We start from the raw sequence: 20,172 nt of genomic DNA, 5'->3' as shown, positions 1-20,172 counted from the left end.
ATTATAGATGGTTGTGAGCAGCCTTCTACCCGGGCCCATTTTTCTTTCTAAGATAGGGTCTGTATAGCTCTGATTGGCCTGGTAGCTGGTCTCAAACCCACCACAGTCCCTCTGTTTCAGCTTCCCTTGTGCTGAGAGTCCCTGGGATTTCAGGCGTGCACGCCCACACCGAGCTCGAGTGCAAATTTGGCACATCCGTATTTTTTTTAAGGCTGTCCAGTTAACTATGGCCCCAGTCTAGGATTACAAGCGCAAGCCACCATGTCTTGCTTTCCCGCCTTTTCTCTCTTCCTGGTCTTTTTGTTTGGTTTGGTTGCTTTGTTTTGGTCTTGAGGAGGACTTTAAAGTTCAGGGCTCACACACCCCTTCTGATAGTTGTTGTTCCTCTGGGGGCTTCCTGTATCGCACGTCTCGGCACGTTTTGGTGTGGTCTGTGTGCCCCTTTAAAGCTGTTCCTAGCCGGGCAGTGGTGGTGCACTTACGCCGATACACAGCACTCCAGAGACAGAGGCAGGCAGATCTCTGTAAGTTCAAGGCCAACCTGGTCTACAAGAGCTAGTTCCAGGAGAGGCTCCTCGGAAAACAAAGACATAAATAAGCAAGCAAGCTTCACTCCAAAACTATCTCAGAGAACAAAAAGATATCAATAAATAAAGCTCCAAGACCGGGCGTCCTCAGAGGCAGGGTCCTGTTCACTAGGATTTCTAGTCCCCAGGTATATGTGTATTGGAGAAAGCATGGGAAAGTCTCACCGATTCCTTTCCAGGTGTCCCACTGCTCAGTAGCAAAGACACAGCATGTGTTTGCTGAGGAACAGGGTGCAGCCAGGGTTCCCAACGGATGTGGGAAATAGCTAAGACGAGGCCACCCACTTGCCACTACCTCTCCCCCAACGCATAGCCAACTTTCCTCAGAAATCTCACACCGTACTTGCCATAAAGCATTTAATTTTTATCGCAGGGACCGTGTTCTGGGTCCAGGGTCGGGGAGGGAAGCCTTCCAGGTGGGCTGCTGGTGGGTTCTATCTTTGGAGGGCTCTGAGAAGAGGAATCCATTTCTACTCCAAATGACCGGTGGCTCCTTAAAGACACAGATGGAGGTCAATGGGCTCCACAGTGCCCTACCCCATGCTCAGTGCAGTCTTTCACCCCATGCGTCCAAATCTAACTCCTCTGCTTGGTGGCTGTGAGTCTCTGGGAAGTGACATCCCTCCTGCAGTCACGGGGTTATTTTGGACTGTTTTGTGTTTTACCATAAACTGAGTCTTATAATTCCTGCTCTATACCATATTATTTATTCTAAGGTGTCAGGGGCGGTATCGGGTGACAGTATGGCACCAGCTGCTTGGCGTCTTCTTGCTCAGGGTTGCAGACTAGCTTTAAGACTCATTTGTTCCTGTGTCCTGAGTAAGGCCCTACTCTGGTCTCATTGGGAGGTGGGAATAATAACCTCGGCCCCCCTTCCGGGTGACATGGAGAACACTGGGAGGACCAGCGGCTGGAGTGGCTGCCCTGTCCCGCCTCACCTGTGTTTCTGAGAGAGGCCCTGCACGTTGCCTGCCTCTGCCAGCAGCTGTTCCTCGTCTACTCCCAATGCTGACAGCACCTGGGAGAAGCGCCGATTCACTGTGAGTCTGGCGTTGGTCTGACAAGAGAAAAGAAAGGTTCCTCTTCTTCACCAAGGCTGTTGGGGCCACTGCGGGGCTCTGATCATTAAGAAGGGGGTCCCAAGTCTTCTGGGGGAATCCTCAGGGCCCCACTCCAATTTTGTTTCATTGCAAGGCAGCTCCTTTCGGGGAGCGAGGGAGGGGGCTGTCTGCCTACACAGGTGTTAGCCCTCACCTGCATGGCCTGCTGGAACAGGAAGGGCCGGGCCTGCACCCTGTGCTGGATGCCTTGCAGTTCTGCCTGGTACTCAGCAAAACGCTGTCGCTCCTTGCGCCTGTAAGAAAGGTGGGCCTCTGGGTAGCTGCCCATGGACACACCCCAGGCCAGAGGCTGCTGGTTCTCACTGGAGCTTAGTAATATAACGGTTCCTCCTGACGCTCACAAAACTATTCCATTCCCATTCTGGCCCTGTATTTCGTGGGTAGGATTATTAGGGTGGGACTTATTTGCCCCATTTTACTGATGGCTCAGGAAGGTCACATGAACTTGTCCAAGATTGTAGGATTGAGCACCTGTCCCAAGTTTAGGTTGTGCATCCGGGGCTTGCCCTACCTTCTGGCCACCGCCAAGGAGGGAACCAGTTCTGGCTTCTGAGCTCTTTCTTGCACAGCCTCCTCCAACCCCTTTTCTCCCCCTCTTGCAGGTCAGGAAATGATGAAGAGTATTGTGCAAAAGGAGCATCTCCCAGAGCTGGTGTCTAACATTTGGGAAGCCGAGCAGTAGAACTGCCTGAACTCAGAGCTAATCTGGGCTACAGAGTAAGCTCCAGGCCAGTCTGGATTGCAGAGTGTGATTCTATCAAAAACAAAAAAGATCTGGGCTGCATGAGAGAAAAACTTACTGTTTACAAAAATCAGCCTGAGAATGTTAAGATGGCGCAGCAGGTCATTGTACTCGCCACACTTAGGGCTGGCAGCTTTCGTTCAAGCTCCAGAGCCCAGAGTTGTCCTCTAACTGCCATATCTGTGCTTTGACAAGAGCTCCTTTTCCTTCCGTATGACCCACAACCCCGTAATTCCAGCATTCGTCAGGCAGAAGTGTTGGGATAATCTTTATGAACACTGTGTGAAAATGTGTCTGTGCCTAAGGCACCTTCTGATTGGTTTAATGAAGAGCGGAGTGGCCAGTAGTTAGGCAGGAGAGGGTAGGCGGGACTTCTAGGCAGAGATGGGAACTCTGGGACAGAATCTGAGGTGGGAGAGGCACTAGTCAGATGCAGAGGAAGTTGGACACACAGTACTGAGGTAACGAGCCACCTGGCAGAGTGTAGATGAATACAAATGAGTTATTTTAAGTTTTAAGAACTAGTTGGGAACAAGCTTAAGCTAAGGCCAAGCTTTCATAATTAGTAAGAAGTCTCTTGTCTTCAGGAGCTGGTGGTTCAAAGAAAGACCTGCTACACAGGAGTAGGAAGATATGAAATTCTGTCTGCTACATAGTTCTAGACCAACCTGGGCTAGCTGAGACTACAAGTCTGCTCCTCCAGCCCAGTGTTAACACTGCCTCTGACCTCACTCCTCAGAGGACTAGACATCTGTCAGTTAGTGCACATAGGACGTGCCCAGCATGGAGTGGCAGAATCCACAGATGGGATGAGAGGGATAAGCAGATAAGGCCTGAAACTTGTGCTAGGCTCTCAGGTATGTACATCAGACACCCAGGGAAGGCCCTCCCGTGCTAGGCCAGGGAGCTTCCTCACTGGAGGATGACAAAACAACATCTGCTAGGAAAACCATGCCAGGACCACAAGCTCCGACTAAGAAGAGCCTTCACCAATAAGAAGAGACTGAGAGGTTACAAGTGTGGAGGCATTAGAACTCTGCCTTTTGCTTGATGTCCTGTGAGCTGTTGTTCTTGTATAGTTTGGGGTTTTGTTTTTTGAGACAGGGCCTCACTATGTAAACCAGGCTAACCTGGAACTCATTCCCAAGAGCTGGGACTAAAGGCATGTGCCACTGTGGAGGCCATCTTCCTTTTTTAGATAGGGTCTCTCACGACGCTGGAGCTCACCGCCTAGGCTAGACTGGGGGCGGTCAGCAAGCTTCCGTGCCAAGCACTGGGGCTGTAGGGCCACACAGCTGCACCTGGGTTCACTTTGTTATTTTTTAATTAAAAAAAAAAAAAAAAAAAAAACATGAGTGCTAAGGATTCAGCCAGGCCTCATGCAGTAAGCACCTTGCTGGCTAAGCTGTCCCCCAGGCTTCTACTCATTCAGGTTCTAGAGACTGGATTGCACTTTGTAGTCTAGACTAACCTGAAGCACAATCCTCCTGTCTCAGCCTCCCAAATACTAGAATTACAGGCATATACCAACATGCCAAGCTTTTTTTGTCTTTGAGACAATCTGGCTATATTGCCCAGGCTGGACTCAAATTCCAGGCCGCAAGCTATCCTGCTTCATCCTTCTAAGTAGCAGGGTGAATCGTGTACGTCAGTACTTCTTGCTGGGTATCTACTGTCATTACCGTCAGAAAGGAAGTACATGTCTTAAAGTCCACACCAAAAGAAGAGAGGGAGAAAAAGGACAGAGAGAGAGAGAGAGAGAGAGAGAGAGAGAGAGAGAGAGAGCTGGTGCCAGTAGGTACCACCGCTGGGAAGCAACGAGTCTTGGCTGTAAAGCTGAACCACCTCACGGGGGAAAAGCGTTCCTTTGTGGCACTTGTCCCAGCCAGGCTGGAGGACTAGCAGGGAAGGTCTGTGCCTTCACCCTAAAGGGAGGAAGAAGGGTCTAGCACTCCTCTCGTGCACCTGTTGGCTGGAGAGCAGACCTTATTCTTACCGCTTACTCAAGAACAGATGCCAGCAGGGCATGGTGGCACAAGTGCTTGTCATCTCAGCTCCTGGGAGACGGAGGCAGGCAGATTGCCACAAATCTGAGAGCAGCCTGAACTACAGAACGAGACCTATCTCAAAAGAAAAATGGGTGGGGAGTGCAAGACGGCCTGAGGGCCTGAGTTCAGTCTCTGGGACCCGCATGGTAAAAGGAGAGAACCTGGGCTCCTGCAGGATGTCCTCTGACACGCTTTAAAAAAAAGTTGCTGGGCGGTGGTAGTGCACTCCTTTAATCCAGCACTTGGGAGGCAGAGGCAGGCAGATGTCTGTGAGTTCAAAAAAGCTCCTTATAAGGAGAAACGAGGCAGCACATGTCCCTAAAAGACACTCTGTCTATAGAGTTATCTATAAGGTTGAACTAGCCCGGTGCGGTGGCACACTCCATTAATCCCAGCACTAGGAAGGCTGAGACGGGGTTCTCTGTGTTTAAGGGCAGCCTGCTCTACACGGCAAGTTCCAGGCAGCTAGGACTACATAGAGAGATCCTGTCTCAAAGTAAAAATAATAATAATAATTAAAAAATGAAATTGACACAAGAAGACGGACTCAGCTTAGGTGACCTGAGCCCTGCCAAGTCCTTGGTGCCGTGCTGCAGCACCAGAACCCTCTTCCCACATCTCCTGAGCCAAAGAAAAGCAGGCCTGGAGAGGGCCCACAGGTGGTCAGGTCACGGGCTCAAACGACTGTATTCAGTCACGTTGTCTATGGCATGAGGTTGGGCCTTTGCAGGGACTCCCGTGTGTCCTGTCACTGAAGATCAAGTACTAAGGCACCCAGTGTAGCCAGGTAACTGGTGGCTATAAAGCAAATGGCCCTAAGAGAGACAAATATGGACCCGCCTAGGAAGGAGAAAAAGACGGGATCTCCTGAGTAAATCAGGAGCACGCGGGGCAGAAGGGAGGGTAGAAGGGGAGAGGGGAGGAAAGAAGCGGAGTGGGGGAAAATGTATAGCTCAATTAAAAACAATAAATATTTTAAAAAGAAAGAAAATGGTCCCCAAAGAGAGAGGCACTATTAGGAGGGATGGCCTTGTTGGGTAGGTGTGGTCTTGGAGGAAGTACATCACTATGGAGTCAGGCTTTGAGTTCTCAAGCCACGCCCAATGAGACAGTGCACTTCCTGTTGTCTGCACAAGATATAGAACTGTCAGCTACTTCTCCAAAACCATGTCTGCCTACCTGCCGCCAAGTCCCGCCATGGCGATAATGGACTAAACCTTTGAACTGTAAGCCACCCTCTTAAATATTTTCCTTTATAAGAGTTGCCATGGTCATGGTGTCTCTTCACAGCAATGCCAACCCTAAGACAGTAACCAAACAACTGCAGGGCTTCCTTCAGGCCTCTGTAGCACTGTGTGGGTACTGGCACTACCTAACTCATGGCCCATTAGGAAGAATGCCTGATTTGTGAAGTGGCTTCCTAGAAATATAGTCTAAGTTAGGTGGAATGATACAAGCCTTAATCCCAGCACTCAGGCACAGGAGGATTACTACATATTCAAGGCCAGCTTGGTCTAGATAGTGAGTTCTAAGACAGCCTGGGCCTCCAGGATGCAAAAGAGAAAGAGCTGGGCAGAGTGACACCTTTAATCCCTGTACTTAGGAGACAGTGGAAGGATTTCTGTGACGGCCAGGCCTGCATGTGTACCTGCATGGCTCCCAGGCCCACCAGGGGTACATAAGAGACCCTATCTCAAAAAGGGGGCAGCGAAAGCATGGAAAGACATTGAAGCTCATTATCCCAGCTGGCCATGCATACTGTCTCCAGGAGGGGAGCCCCTGGGACTATTTATCACATAACTATCTCTAAAATCTTCAACATTTTAAATATGTATATTTTATATGTATGAGTGTTTAGCCTGCATGTATATAAGTGTACCATATGTGTGCCTAGTGTTTGCAGAGGCCAGAAGAAGAGGGTGTTGGATTCCCTGGAACTGGAATGACAGACAGTTGTGAGTTACCATGTGGGTGCTAGGAACTGAACCCAGGACCTTTGTAAGGGCAGCAGACTCTTAACCACTGAGCCATCTCTCCAGCCACTCAACAATTTATTTTTGAGACAGGGTCTCCCTGGCTTTCCTATGATTCACTAGACCAGGCTGAGCTCAAATCCCAGCAATCTACCTGCCTCTGCCTCCAGAGTGCTGGAATTAAAGGTGTGAGCCACCATGTCCAAACATCCTGGACTTTTATAATAGGCGTGTCTGGCCCCAAGAAACCAAAACATAAGACTTGAAATCATGACTGTGCACAGAATTTGAGAATCTAATATTTGAAGGGGTTACTATTCACCCACCTCTTCTCCAGGGGCCTCAGCATCTCCATTTGTAAAATGCAGCTGAGGGGCCTGGCCCGCCCGCTGTGGGGTCCTGCAGCCTGCCGCCCAGCTCAGCCTCCCTCCTACCTCAGCTCCTCTAGTTTGCGCTGAGCGGTCAAGGCCCCTCGGCTCCCTCTGGGCGTGTAGGCTGCCAGACACCGCGCCACCTTCTGCTGCACCTGGTGCTCCCGCGCCCTGCGCATCTCAGCCTGCTGCCGCTCCTCCAGCTGCTGCCGTTCCCAGGCCTGCAGAAGGTTTCTGGGAAGGAAAGGGAGAGGTTCATGAAGTATCAGGAGATTCAAGGAAGATCAGGGAAGCATAGAGGAACACGTAAGCCTTGGAGTGGGAGGAAGTCTGTGTCCTGGGAAACAAATGGCATTTCATGGAAGCCAGGCTCCACGGAGCCTGCAGTCAGCTTAAAGCCTTTCCCTCTTCTTCAGCAGAGAGATCCGGTTCTTTTGTTTGTTTGTTTGTTTGTTTGTTTATTGTTTTGTTTTTTCAAGGCACAGTTTCTCTCTGTAGCCCTGGCTGTTCTGAAACTTGCTCTGTAGATCAGGCTGGCAGGCTGGACTCAAATTCAGAGATTTGCCTGCTCATGAGTGCTGGGATTAAAGGCATGCGCCACCACCATCCAGCTTTAGATCCAGTACTTAACTCTTGGCTCAGGCCTCCTGAGCACTGTAGAGCTCAGCCGAGGCTTCCTGGGTTGTGAGGAGCTCAGCCCACAGCCTAGGACCCTTTCTGCATCGCTCCATTACCTTGCCCAGCAGCTGTCTTTGAGAAGGGCAGGTCTCTAACCCTTTCCTCCACAGCAGCAAGGTTAGTCCCTAACAGCTCAAGGCACAGATGGATGGATAAATGTGTGGGAAAGAATAAAATTGTTGAAGGGATCAAGATGTGAACATGTGGGCAAAAAGTGTGGATAGCTGAACAGCAAGTAGACAAGCCTGGAACATTCTTTCCCAGATATTATGGACAGTTTGCTCTCATCAGCCTTGTCTGTAGTGAAATGTCATGGCTCCCAGAAAGACTTCCCCTTGGCTACTCTGTCTCCTTTCTAGGAATCTCCATCTCTAGCTACATACTTCGTTCTTTCATTTCTTATGTATCCCTGGCTGGCCTCAAACTCTTTCTATAGCTAAACCTCATGCCTCCACCCCCAGAGTGTTGGGATTACAGGCTGTGCCACCACCTGGGCTTTAAAGCTTTCTTAGCAGAAGAAAGGACTGGAAATATCATGTGTCCTGGTTTGATAAGAAACCATTAACTGCCAGGCGGTGGTGGGTCACACTTTTAATCCCAGCACTCGGGAGGCACAGACAGGAGGATCTCTAATCTGAAGCCAGCCTGGTCTACAGAGCAAGTTCTAGGACAGACAGGACTACACAGAGAAACCTTGTCTCAGAAAACCAAAATAAGAAAAAAAGAAAGGAAGGAAGGAAGGAAGAAAAGAAGAGAATGATCCTGCCTCAGAGTGGTAGGAGAGAACCAGGGAACCAGGTACTGCCACTATCCACACATGCCTACACTCACACAAAATAAATTTAAAAACAGTAAATAAAAAAAGGTCAAGCATTGTGATATACACCTATAATGCTAGAACACAGGAGGCTGCAGCAGGAGAATTACAGCGAGTTCAATGCCCTTTGGAATACATAGCTAGTACCAGACATGGCAGTTTGTGCCTAAATGGCAAGACTTCCTTCAAACAAAACATCTGACAAAAGAGCGTCACTGTCAGCAGGGGTCTACAGTAGGTGGGAATACAAAAATAGTACAGGGGGTGGGAGTGGTAGAGCACTGGCTTCTCTTCCAGGGGCCCCGCTCACAGCCATCCACAACACTCATTCACATGAAATAAATAAATCTTAGGGCTGGGGAGATTGCGCAGTAGGTAACAGAAGAGGTAGGTTCAATTCCTAGCACCCACACGCTAGCTACTTAATAACCAACTCCAGTCCCAGAAGATCCAGTGCCCTCTTCAGGCCTTCCTGTGCATGAAGCACATTCATGGTACATGCACCAGACATGTATGTGGTACACAGACATACATGCAGTCAAAATACCCACACACATAAAATAAAAATAAATTGTAGAGCACAATAAAAATCAATAAAATAAATAAAAATTAATTTAGAAATAGAAATATTTTTTAAAAAAATACTACAAAATCTTTGTGGTTTTTTTTTTAATTTATTTAACTTTCTTTTATGTGGATTGGTGTGATGGTATCAGATCCTGAAACTAGAGTTACAGACAGTTGTTAGCTGTCACGTGGGTGCTGGGAATTAAACCCGGGTCCTTTGGAAGAACAGCCAGTGCTCTTAACCGCTGAGCCATCTTTCCAGCCCCTTAAAAATAATTTTTGTTTTGTTTTTCTGGACAGGGTTTCTCTGTGTAGCTTTGGAGCCTGTCCTAGAACTCACTCTGTAGACCAGGCTGGCCTCGAACTCACAGAGATCCGCCTGCCTCTGCCTCCTGAGTGCTGGGATTAAAAGTGTGCGCTGCTACCACCTGGCACTAAAGAATAATTTTTTAAAATATTTTTTAAGATTTATTTATTATGTATAGCGTGTTCTGCCTTCATGTATGCTTACAGACCAGAAGAGGCCACCAGAGCTCATTACAAATGGTTGTCAGCCATGTGGTTGCTGGGAATTGAACTAACTGCTGAGTCATCTCATCAGCCATAAAAAATAATTCTTAAAAAAGTATAAAAACAAACCAGCCAGGTGTGATGGCACACACTTTAATCTCAGCACTTGAGAGACAGAGTCTGAAGCCAGTGTGGTCTACAGAATGAGTTCCAGGACAGCCAGGGCTACACAGAGAAACAAATCTACAATATAGTGGTTATGATTTTTCACAAGATTTACGGTGGATTTGAAAATCGCTAAGAGATTAAATTTTAAGTGTTCATTTTAGAAAATATGTATGCTAATACACATTTTAATTAGTTTGATGTAGCCATACATACACATAATTTTAAACTAACAAAGAGTAAATCTGTAAGAAAGGGTTATTAGGGTACTCTGAGACTCTGATGACCAAGGGTGGTGGTGTAGATCTGTAATCCCAGCACCAAGACAAAGGCAGAAGGATCCAGAAGGATCAGAAATTCAAGGTAGCTCTAGCTGCATGATAAATTCAAGGCCAGCCTGAGCTACATGAGACTGGGCTTCAATACTTCCTCTCATCAGAAAAAAAAAATGCTGAGAATATGAATTTGAATTTTCCCCAACCTCACATGTCACTTCTTTTTTTTTTTTCAGAATGAGTTTGGATATTTATTTAGTTATAGAGGGGAAGGGGAAGGGGAGAAGGGAAAAGAGCAGAGAGGCAGAGAGAGAGAAAGAGAAACAGAGGGACCTCACATGCCACTTCTAATCGGTCCCCAAGGCCCACTAAGTCAGGGTCTAAGAATCTCAGGGCTGGGCAGCAAGATGGCTCAGGTCAGGAACTTGCTGCCAATCCTGACAACGTAAATTCAATCCCCCAGGCTCACATGGTGGAAGGAGAGAGCTAAGTCCCTCAAGTTATCTTCTGACCTCCATATGCCTGCACATGTAGACAACAGACAAAATATAATAATTTTTTTTAGATTTCATGACTGATGATATAGCTCAATAGTAGAGCCTAGCATTCTCGAGACCCTACCCCTCAACACACACAAACTAGGTTTCTATAGAACTCTGGAGTGGGTCCTCTTCTCTCCATCCACACCAGCACATGGTTCTGGCCCTCATCATCCCTTGGCCAACAGTTGCCTCCAGGCTTCTCTGAGCCGGTAGTCTCTTGTTCTAGCCCAAGTGTAGCAACTGGAACTAAACACATTGGCCATCCATCTTCTTTTGTAGACCTTGGACTTGAGACTGGCCCAAGTCTTCCCTCCCTCCTGTCCTGAGGACTCACAAGAAGACAATATATGTTACATCAATAGGCTGAAGGATGGGGCTGGAGAGATGGCCCAGAGGTTAAGAGCACTGGCTGCTTTTCCAGAAGTCCTGAGTTCAATTCCCAGCAACCACATGGGGGCTCACAACTATCTGTAATAAGACCTAGTGCCCTCTTCTGACCCGCAGGCAGAACACTGTATATATAATAAATAAATCTTTTTAAAAAAAATATAGGCTGTCGGATGGATAGGAGAAAAGAAAGGCTGAAAAGTGGCGTGTGTCAATGCAGTAGGACAAGGAGACAGATGGACATTATCAAGAGAAGGCTGGGTGGATGATCAGGAAACCTGGTGAATGGGTGAACTAGGAAGAGACTCACATGTAAAACTGGTCTCTTCCTACCCTCGCCCTCAGTTCTTGCTCTCCTTCCTCTTTTCTCTCACCTGGTGGCCTCCTGCCGTTTATGGAAGGTGCGATTGGGGAAGTTGGTAGATAAGTAACTTTCATCATCTCCCAAGATAGGGGTCCTCCTACCCCTGGTAGAGGCCTGGACAGCTGCCCGCAATGCGTTCCAGGTCTGCTTTTGAGGACCTGTGAATGGGGAAATCAAATCAAGATCACGTCGTCTCCTGGGTCACTGGGAGTCCTATCCAGCAACCAGACAATCCCTAGCTCACCCCAGCCTCTACTACCTATCCCTACCACCACCCCAACCTTCCGAGTGCCGGTCTCCCACAGCTTCCAGGCACCTCAAGCCTCCTGGCTGCGCTCACCACAATCCAATTCCTCCTGTAACTGCCGGTGTAGCCGCTCTAGGTCCCAGGGCCCCCTCAGGTCCTTGGCCCTTGACTTCTTCTGCAGCTTTCGGAGGCCGTTGGAGCTGGAGCTGCTTCCCTGGCTGTGGCCCTGCAGCTCCCCTTCCGAAGCCTTTTCTCCAGAATTCCTCCCCTTATTATGAGAGCTGCCTTTCCTCCTGTGGGGGGCGCTGTGTTCCTCCCCCTCCTCGGTCACCTCTGAGATCCACTCCTCCTCCGAGATCAAGCCCCGCCCCAGGAGCTGGGGCAGTTCCCCAGGGCTCAGAATCTTCTCTGTCTCCTCTGTATCCTGGCCTTCCACCTCCGAGGCATCCTCACATTCTGACCCTGACCCTTTTCCTGGTGGCCAGAAGCCACCCTGGCTGCTTCGCTCCAGCCCTTGGCTCTCTGCTTTGCCAAGAGGGAGGGTATTGCTGCCCCAGGCCCCTATCTGATTTCTCCTCTCCAGGTTTTGTACTTCTGTCTTCTGGCAGAAGCCAAGGTCTTCTGAGAGGCTGCTTACTGACTTGCGCCTGGACTTGAGCTGGAGCCCAGCTGGGGGCAAAAGCAGGGCTCGGTAGCCATGGGCCACGCAGGAGCTTGGCTGAAGCAGAGCCTGACCATCTATGATGAAGCTCTCCCAGGCCCACTGGAAAGGAAAGGAAGGTTTCCGAGCAGGTGAACTGAACAGACTGAAGGAGAGGACAGAAGTCAGTGAGGGTCCCTAGTCCATCCACACACACCCCCACCCCAGTCCATCCCCAGTCACTTACTCCTCGGCCTCAGCTGAGCCTTGTCCTTTCTTGTTCCGCCTCCGGGTCTTGCGTTCTTTCTTTGTCCTCTGCCCTGCACTCTGAGACCTCTGCAGCTGGCAGCTCTGACTCTGAAGGCTATCGCCACTTCCAAGACTTGCCTGGGCAGGACCGGGGAGAGGACAGCTTCTGTACCACTCTGCACCTCCCCAGGGGCTTCCTCCTTTCCATGCTGTCCCTAAAACTCACTGCCTCTTCTGTTAAAATAGCAAAAGCTGCAGACAAAGCTGGGGAGGTGACTCACAAGGTAAAGGCAATTGTCACTACGCCTGACAAGTTTGATCCCTGAGACCCATGTGATAGGAGGGAACCAACACCTACCTGTTGTTCTCCGACCTCCACTTGCACACACACACACACACACACACATACACACACACACATACATACACACGTGCGCGCAAATAAAATAAAAAGCTGTAGCTGCTAAGGCACCACACCTTTAGGGAGTTACACATTTGACCTTTCCAAAAACACCCAAGGAAGTGGGGCTTGCTATTACCCATTTGCAGGCAGAGTTAGGCTCTTGCACTTCCAAGAGGAGAGACCACATGACTGGTGAGTGGTGGGGCTGGGACCAATACATGTTGTCACTGTTTCCAAATCCCAAATTTGTCACCATTGAACTCTGCTGTGAGAGAAGCGTCCAAATGTTCCCAGCACAGAGATAATAATTTACCTGACTTAATTATTGTGTATATAGGGTTATCATACTGATCCCCATCAATAGATCTTATATTGTTGTTGTTAGTTTTTGCTATTTTGTTGAGATAGGGGCTAAGGATGGTCTCAAACTCACTGTGTAGCTAAGGATAGCTTTTGTTTTGTTTTGTTGTTTGAGACAGTTTCTCTCCCTGTAGTCCTGGCTGTCCTGGAACTCGCTCTGTAGACCAGGCTAACCTCGCTTTCACAGCGATCTACCTGCCTCTGTCTCCTGAGTGCGGGCATTAGCAGGCATGTGCCACCCCTGCATGGCGGAGGGTAACTCTGACTACTGCTTCTCGGGCCTTCACCTCCCAAGTGCTGGAATGACAGGCTTAGGCTGCACCAGCATGTCTTCTTTAAATCTAGGAAACTGTCTGGGTGTGATGACACATGCCTGTAACCCCAGATACCAGGAAACTGAGATGGGAGGCTTGTGAGGTCTAGGACAGCCCAGATAATTTGGTGGGAGCCCACCAAACAAACAAATCCTCCACCACCACCTCCCAAACAAAACAACAACAGCCAAGGCTAGCATTTTTTTGGCTGTCACACAGGGCTCTGGACTTAGTGCAACAAAAGTGGAAGAAAGTGATTTATTTCCTAAAAGCCCTTTCTGTTCTGCCATGTTCCCAAATTGCTCCATCTGTCTGTCCTCTGTGTACCTGCCCCAGGCTTTCCTAACTGTTACCAGAATCTTAGCTCTAGTTTTATGTTTCCTCGAGACCTCAGGCAGCCCTAGCTTCTCTTGGCCGAAGATGCTGCTGAGCAGTTGGAAGTTCCCCAGCTGGGCCTGCCTCCCTCACCTGTTCCTCCGGGGAGATGCTTGATAGAAGTTTGAACAACCCTGTGGCCGTCCCTGGAGCCAAGGGCTCTGTGCTCTGCTTTGGTCTCTCCGATATGGTCCTGGTCAGCAATTGGTCAGGGTTTAGCATATTGGTACCCTGCCGTCTCCCACGTCCATCTGCCAGCTCTGGAACTGCCCTCTCTGCCATCTCCATGACAACCAGGCTATGACCAGTCTGAATGACTCTAGCAAGAGTACTAGGTAGGGGTCAGCCAGGATGTATGATGCTGACTTCCTTCCAGAGATGGCGTTCAACAGGACCCTGCACTCTGCCTCTGCCTCCTGGGCTGGTGTAAGCTCCCTACCTCTTTAGGCCTATGCTTGCCTATCTGTTGTGAAAGGAACATCAGAACTTGTCATCTCAAAGGGCCCTCAAGTCCTGTGAAGATGTCTACACAGTTGATACGTGAGGCATGTCATGTTCCTCAGCCTGCCTTCAGCTTGGTTGAGCCTCATCAGTGATGTAGGATTCCCCTCTGTATGCTGTGAATATGTTTTATTACCATTGGTTAATAAAGAAGCGGCCTCAGCCTATGGCAGGGCAGAATAAAGCCAGGTGGGAAATCCAAACAGATATATAGAGAGAGTAGATGGAGTCAGGGAGATGCCATGTAGCTGCCAAAGGAGAGAGACGCCACCAGAGCCTTTCTGGTAAGCCACAGCCTTGTGGCGATACGCAGATTAATAGAAATGGGTTAATTTAAGACATAAAAGTTAGCTAGAGGACACAGTCAACAAGACAAAACAACAGCCTACAGAATAGGAAAAGATCTTCACTAACCCCACATCAGACAGAGGGCTGATCTCCAAAATATACAAAGAACTCAAGAAATTGGACACCAAAAGAACACATAATCCAATAAAAAAATGGAGTACAGACCTAAACAGAGAACTCTCAACAGAGGAATCTAAAATGGCTGAAAGACACTTAAGTAAAATGTTCAACATCCTTAATCATCAGAGAAATACAAATCAAAACAACTCTGAGATTCCATCTTACACCTGTAAGAATGGCCAAGATCAAAATCACTGATGACAACTTATGCTGGAGAGGTTGTGGGGAAAAGGGAACACTTCTGCATTGCTGGCGGGAATGCAAGCTGGTACAACCCCTTTGGATGTCAGTGTGGCGATTTCTCAGAAAATTAGGAAACAACCTTCCTCAAGACTCAATAATACCACTTTTGGGTACATATTCCAAAGGATGCTCAATCTTGCCACAGGACATGTGCTTAACTATGTTCATAGCAGCTTTGTTTGTCATAACCAGAACCTGGAAACAACCTAAATGCCCCTCGACTGAAGAATGGATAAGGAAAATGTGGTACATTTACACAATGGACTACTACACAGCAGAAAAAAATGATGACAGCTTGAATTTTGCAGAAAAAATGGATGGAACTAGAAAACATCATTTTGAGTGAGGTAACCCAGACACAGGAAGACAGTTATCACACGTACTCACTCATAGGTGGTTTAAACATAAAGCGAGGAAAACCAGCCTATAAACCACAATCCCAGAGAACTTAGACAACAATGAGGACACTAAGATTATTTGGGTCTGGGCAGCCGAGAAAAGAATGAATGGTCTCCATTTACACATGAGATCTTATACAATTACTCTGCTCTCCAAGCCTCTGGCTGAGCCAGTCCACTGGATAGCATGCCCTCCAGAGGCAGCAAGTCAGAGCTGAGAATGGCTGTGCTTTGATCTTAGATTTTCTGGGTGTGCCTGTATGTATATGTGCTTTGCTTTTGTTTTTATTTTTCTATGGATTTTGTTTTTTTGTTTATATTTATTTTATCTTAGGCAGTGTCTCACATGTAGCCCTAGCTGGTTAAAAGTCACTATGTAGACCAGGCTCTCCTTGAACACACAAAGTTCTGTCTGCCTCTGCTTCAATAGCACTGGGATTAAAGTCTTGTGCTACCATGCCCCCAAATTCTCAGCTTTCTCTATGTGGATGCTGGGAATCTAACTCAGGTTCTTATGACTGGGTAGCCACTGAGGCATCACTGCAGCTTCATCCCCCTTTTTATTTGGTTTTAGGATTGGAACACAAAGCCTCATGAATCCTAAGTGCACACTCAGCCCTGAGCACAGCCACAGCCCCCCCACTGAGTGCACACTCACTCAATCCTGAGCACAACCACAGCCCCCCCACTGAGTACACACTCAGCCCTGAGCCCAGCCACAGCCCTCCCACTGAGTGCACACTCAACCCTGAGCACAGCCACAGCCCTCCCACTGAGTGCACACTCAGCCCTGAGCACAACCACAGCTCTCCCACTGAGTGCACACTCACTCAGCCCCTGAGCCCAGCCACAGCCCTCCCACTGAGTGCACACTCAGCCCTGAGCACAGCCACAGCCCCCCCCCTGAGTTTTTTGTCTTTTTCTTACTGTTTTGTAGGAGATTTTTGTTTGTTTCTTTAAGCAGTGTCCTGTATAGCCCAGTCTGGCCTCATGCTCTACGTGTAGCTGAGGATAGCTTTTTTTTTAAAATATGTATTTATTTATTTATTTGTTATGTATACAACATTCTGTCTGTGTATGCCTGCTGGCCAGAAGAGGGCACCAGACCCCATTACAGATGGTTGTGAGCCACCATGTGGTTGCCGGGAATTGAACTCAGGACCTTTGGAAGAGCAGGCAATGCTCTTAACCACTGAGCCATCTCTCCAGCCCCTGAGGATAGCTTTGAACTTGTTCTTCCCACTCCCTTCCTGAGTACTGAGATTACCAGCCAGCATCACCGAGTCCGGCCAGTATGGCCGTGTCTGGGTGGAGTCTTAGCCTATAACTTTCTTCATTGGTTTTGGAACAATTGAAGTTTGTATTATTTTGTGCCCAGTACTCTAGAAGAGCAGTCAGTGTTCTTATCCTCTGAGCTGTCTCTTCAGTCCTGTCAGTGTGACCCACATTTTGCCCCTTTTGAAGTCCTTGTCCTTGTCAGAAATATAAACAAATTAAAGTTGAACTTTTCTTCCTTTCCTTTTCCTTCCTTCCTTCCTCCCAGAAAGGGTCTCATATCTTCCTGGCTAGCTTTGAACTTCTTACACCGACAATGATAAACTTGAACTTCTGAACTTGCCTCTACCTCTCTGCTCCAGCTTACAGATGTGCACCACAACGCCTCATTTATTCGGTGCTGAACATTGAACCCACAGTTTTATACATTCTAGGCAAACATCCTACCTACTAAAACATGCCCCCAGCTCCAAGGGTAGATTTATTTATTTTTATATGATTGTGTATGTAGGGCGGGGTGTGTGCCCTGGGACACACGTGAACATAGAGGACTTACAGAAGCAGTCACCTCTCCCCTTCCACCGTGCAGATCTGGCAGTTAAACTTAGGTCATCAGGTTTGGTGGCAGACACCTTTGCCTGCTGAGTCATTTTGCCAGTCCCCTGTGGTGGATTTTGAGGGAGTAAGTTGGTAACAACATTGATTTGGAAAGAAATGGTATCCTGCTGAGATCCTAGGTCTGCCCTGCACTAGTGAACCATTGTCTCCGTTTTCTTCCTCCTCCTCTTCTTTTTTTTTTTTTAATGATTTTCCCAGCCAGGGTTTCTCTGTGTAGCCCTGACTGGCCCAGAACTCACTCTGTAGACCAGGCTGGTCTTGAACTCAGAGATCTGCCTGCCTCTGTGGAGTGCTGGGCTAATGGTATGTGTCACATGCCCTGCTGAATTGTCTGCTAATTCCAGATCCAGTACTGAATGCTTCAAGGAGACTCAAGAGGCTGCTGCTGTGGTGGTGGCCCAGGGGGTCAGCAGTGCAGATGACCTCCATGGAGGATGGGCCTAGCAGTGAGAACTGACTGGCTCTAGGGTGAAAATGAATGGACCCTACCAAGGGAGCCCAATAGGATGGGTCTGTGTGTGCCGCCAAGTGGAAGAAAAGCTAGCAGTCAAAGCAGAGGCGCTGCCCTTTGCTTGAGCTGAAGTTGGAGCTGATCTGTAAAGGTGGCCAGAAAGCCAGGCAGTACCTGCAGACAGGAGCAGCATTTTCTATTTTTCACTTTTGATATCTGTCTGGTTATTTTGTCTGAATGTACGTTTGTGCACCATGTGCCCAGGGAGGCCAGAGAGGATACCGGATTGCCGACACTGAAGTTACGGAGGGTCAGGAGCCACCATGTGGGCACCAGACACTGAACCCAGGTCCTCGACGAGAGCAGTGCATTCTGCTGGAATAGCTTTCCTCCACCGTCTGGAGCGGCTACTGCCGACTCCTTACCACTTTCCTGCTTCTATCCCTGTGCCCCACAACAACGGGATAGCAGAATGGGATGGGGGGGTAAGAACAGGGAAGCCTGGTTTTCCCACTCCTTGGGAGTAGGGGCTCCAGCACCAGGAGAGAAGCAACTGTTCAGAGAGGTGAAACACCAAATACAAGTGAGTCAAGCCCAGAGATCTGACTACTCATAACACCAGCCATTTCTTTCCAGTCATTCATTCACTTATTCTGTTTATTAATTATTGTTGTGTGTGAGTGATAAAGCTTCTGACAGAGCCTGTGTGTGGAGGTCAGAAGACAACTTTGTGGAGCCTCCTCTTGCTTGTCACCTTTATGTGGCTTCTGGGAATGCCGCTCAGATCGCCACACTTTCACAGAAAGATTCTACCCGTTGAGTCGTCTTCCTAGCCCCTATGTTGTGGTTTAGGTGGTTACCTCTACCATTTTATGTAAACGGAGGCTGCTCTTTCGTTCCTGAATAATCACAGAAACTATATTAATCGCAACACTGGCCTATAATAAGCTCAGAAGCTCGGGGGTTTTTTGTTTTTGTTTTTGTTTTGTTTTGTTTTGTTTTCTTGAGACAGGGTTTCTCTGTTGCTTTGGAGCCTGTCCTGAAACTAGTTCTTGTAGACCAGGCTGGCCTCGAATTTACAGAGATCTGCCTGCTCTGCCTCCCGAGTGCTGGGATTAAAGGCGTGCACCACCACCGCCTGGTTTAGCTAAGACTTCTTAATAACTAGATCTTACACCTTAAATTAACAAATTTCTATTCATCTGCGGTATTGCCATGAGGCTGTGGTCTATCGGGTAAGGTTCTTTTCTGGTGTCTTCTTGGGCAACTATATGGTGTCTCTTTGACTCCACCTACTCTTGCTCTATATCTCTTTCAGCCTGGCTGTATTCTACCCCGCCATAGGCCAAAACAGCTTCTTTATTAACCAGTAGTAATACAACATATTCACGGCATACAGAGTAGAATCCCACATCAGTCTCACTCTGGAGCCAGGCTAGCCTCAAATTTTCTTTCTTTTTTTTTTTTTAGATATTTATTTATTTATTATGTATACAATATTCTTTCTGTGTGTATGCCTGCAGGCCAGAAGAGGGCAGCAGACCTCATTACAGATGGTTGTGAGCCACCATGTGGTTGCTGGGAATTGAACTCAGGACCTTTGGAAGAGCAGGCAATGCTCTTAACTGCTGAGCCATCTCTCCAGCCCCCTCAAATTTTTTTTAATATTTATTTATTTACTTATTATGTATACAATATTCTTTCTGTGTGTATGCCTGCAGGCCAGAAGAGGGCAGCAGACCTCATTACAGATGGTTGTGAGCCACCATGTGGTTGCTGGGAATTGAACTCAGGACCTTTGGAAGAGCAGGCAATGCTCTTAACTGCTGAGCCATCTCTCCAGCCCCCTCAAATTTTCTTAAAGGTGTGAGCCTCCACACCAGCCTAGCAGAGATTTTTTTTTTTTTTTTTTTTTTTTTTTTTAGTGACTTCAGGTGACCACAAGACTAACTGCTAAGGGAAGTTAAGTGGGAGATTCAGGAAAGACACTTGTTAGGGAGACAATTAGGCACTTGAGCTGAGAGAAGGGATGGAGCAGAAGTCAGAATACTTCGGGGTCAGGAGAGGTCAGGGAGATAAGGCATGGAGACCAACAGATTAAAGTGGTCAGCAAGAACGAAGATTGTGATTGAGTGAGGTGCCACACATCTTTAATCCTGGCACTTGGGGGCAGAGGTGGGCAGATCTCCTTTATAAGTTCAAGGCCAGCCTGGTCTATATAGTGAATTCTAGAACACTCAGAGACTCTGTCTCAGAGACAAACAACCAAAAAAAGAGTGAAGATTGCTGAGTAAGAGAGAGCTCCTAGCCAGAGCCACAGAGAGATCAACCACAGCAAGGCCAAGGATTAGCAGGGAGCTTGGCAGCCTTCCTTGGTCCCTAGACTCATTCTCTAAGGAGGCAGGAGGAAGACGTATCACAGATTTCTGCAAGGCAGACTAGGGATGCAGCTGGGGCGGCTGAACAGCTCGGTTGGTAAGGGT

At 48.1% G+C, this 20,172-nt stretch overlaps 1 protein-coding gene across 1 annotated transcript; it reads right to left on the bottom strand.

The window, feature by feature from the left end:
* Positions 1–943: 943 nt before the first annotated feature.
* On the bottom strand, positions 944–13,957 carry LOC121453827 (testis specific 10 interacting protein). The gene is made up of 8 exons (XM_041660761.1): positions 13,829–13,957; positions 12,282–12,421; positions 11,488–12,200; positions 11,158–11,305; positions 6,906–7,076; positions 1,842–1,941; positions 1,526–1,644; positions 944–1,080 (listed from the first exon to the last, which is right to left on the bottom strand). The coding sequence occupies exons 1-8, from the start codon at positions 13,955–13,957 to the stop codon at positions 945–947; spliced, it is 1,656 nt and encodes a 551-aa protein (XP_041516695.1). The 3' UTR covers position 944.
* Positions 13,958–20,172: the final 6,215 nt, after the last annotated feature.

This window comes from Microtus oregoni, unplaced genomic scaffold, assembly GCF_018167655.1.
Source record: "Microtus oregoni isolate MIOR12 unplaced genomic scaffold, Mior012 000012F_ref0000307, whole genome shotgun sequence".
Lineage (NCBI taxonomy): Eukaryota > Metazoa > Chordata > Mammalia > Rodentia > Cricetidae > Microtus > Microtus oregoni.
This window is presented reverse-complemented; position numbering and strand designations above follow the sequence as displayed.

Coding starts and splice junctions, on each gene's coding strand:
- LOC121453827 (XM_041660761.1), bottom strand. CDS start 13,957: ATGCTAAACCCTGACCAATTGCTGACCAGGACCATATCGGAGAGACCA. Junction 11,306..11,487: donor ACAGGAGGAATTGGATTGTG/GTGAGCGCAGCC, acceptor CCCCATTCACAG/GTCCTCAAAAGCAGACCTGG. Junction 1,081..1,525: donor GGCCTCTCTCAGAAACACAG/GTGAGGCGGGAC, acceptor TGTGTCTTTAAG/GAGCCACCGGTCATTTGGAG.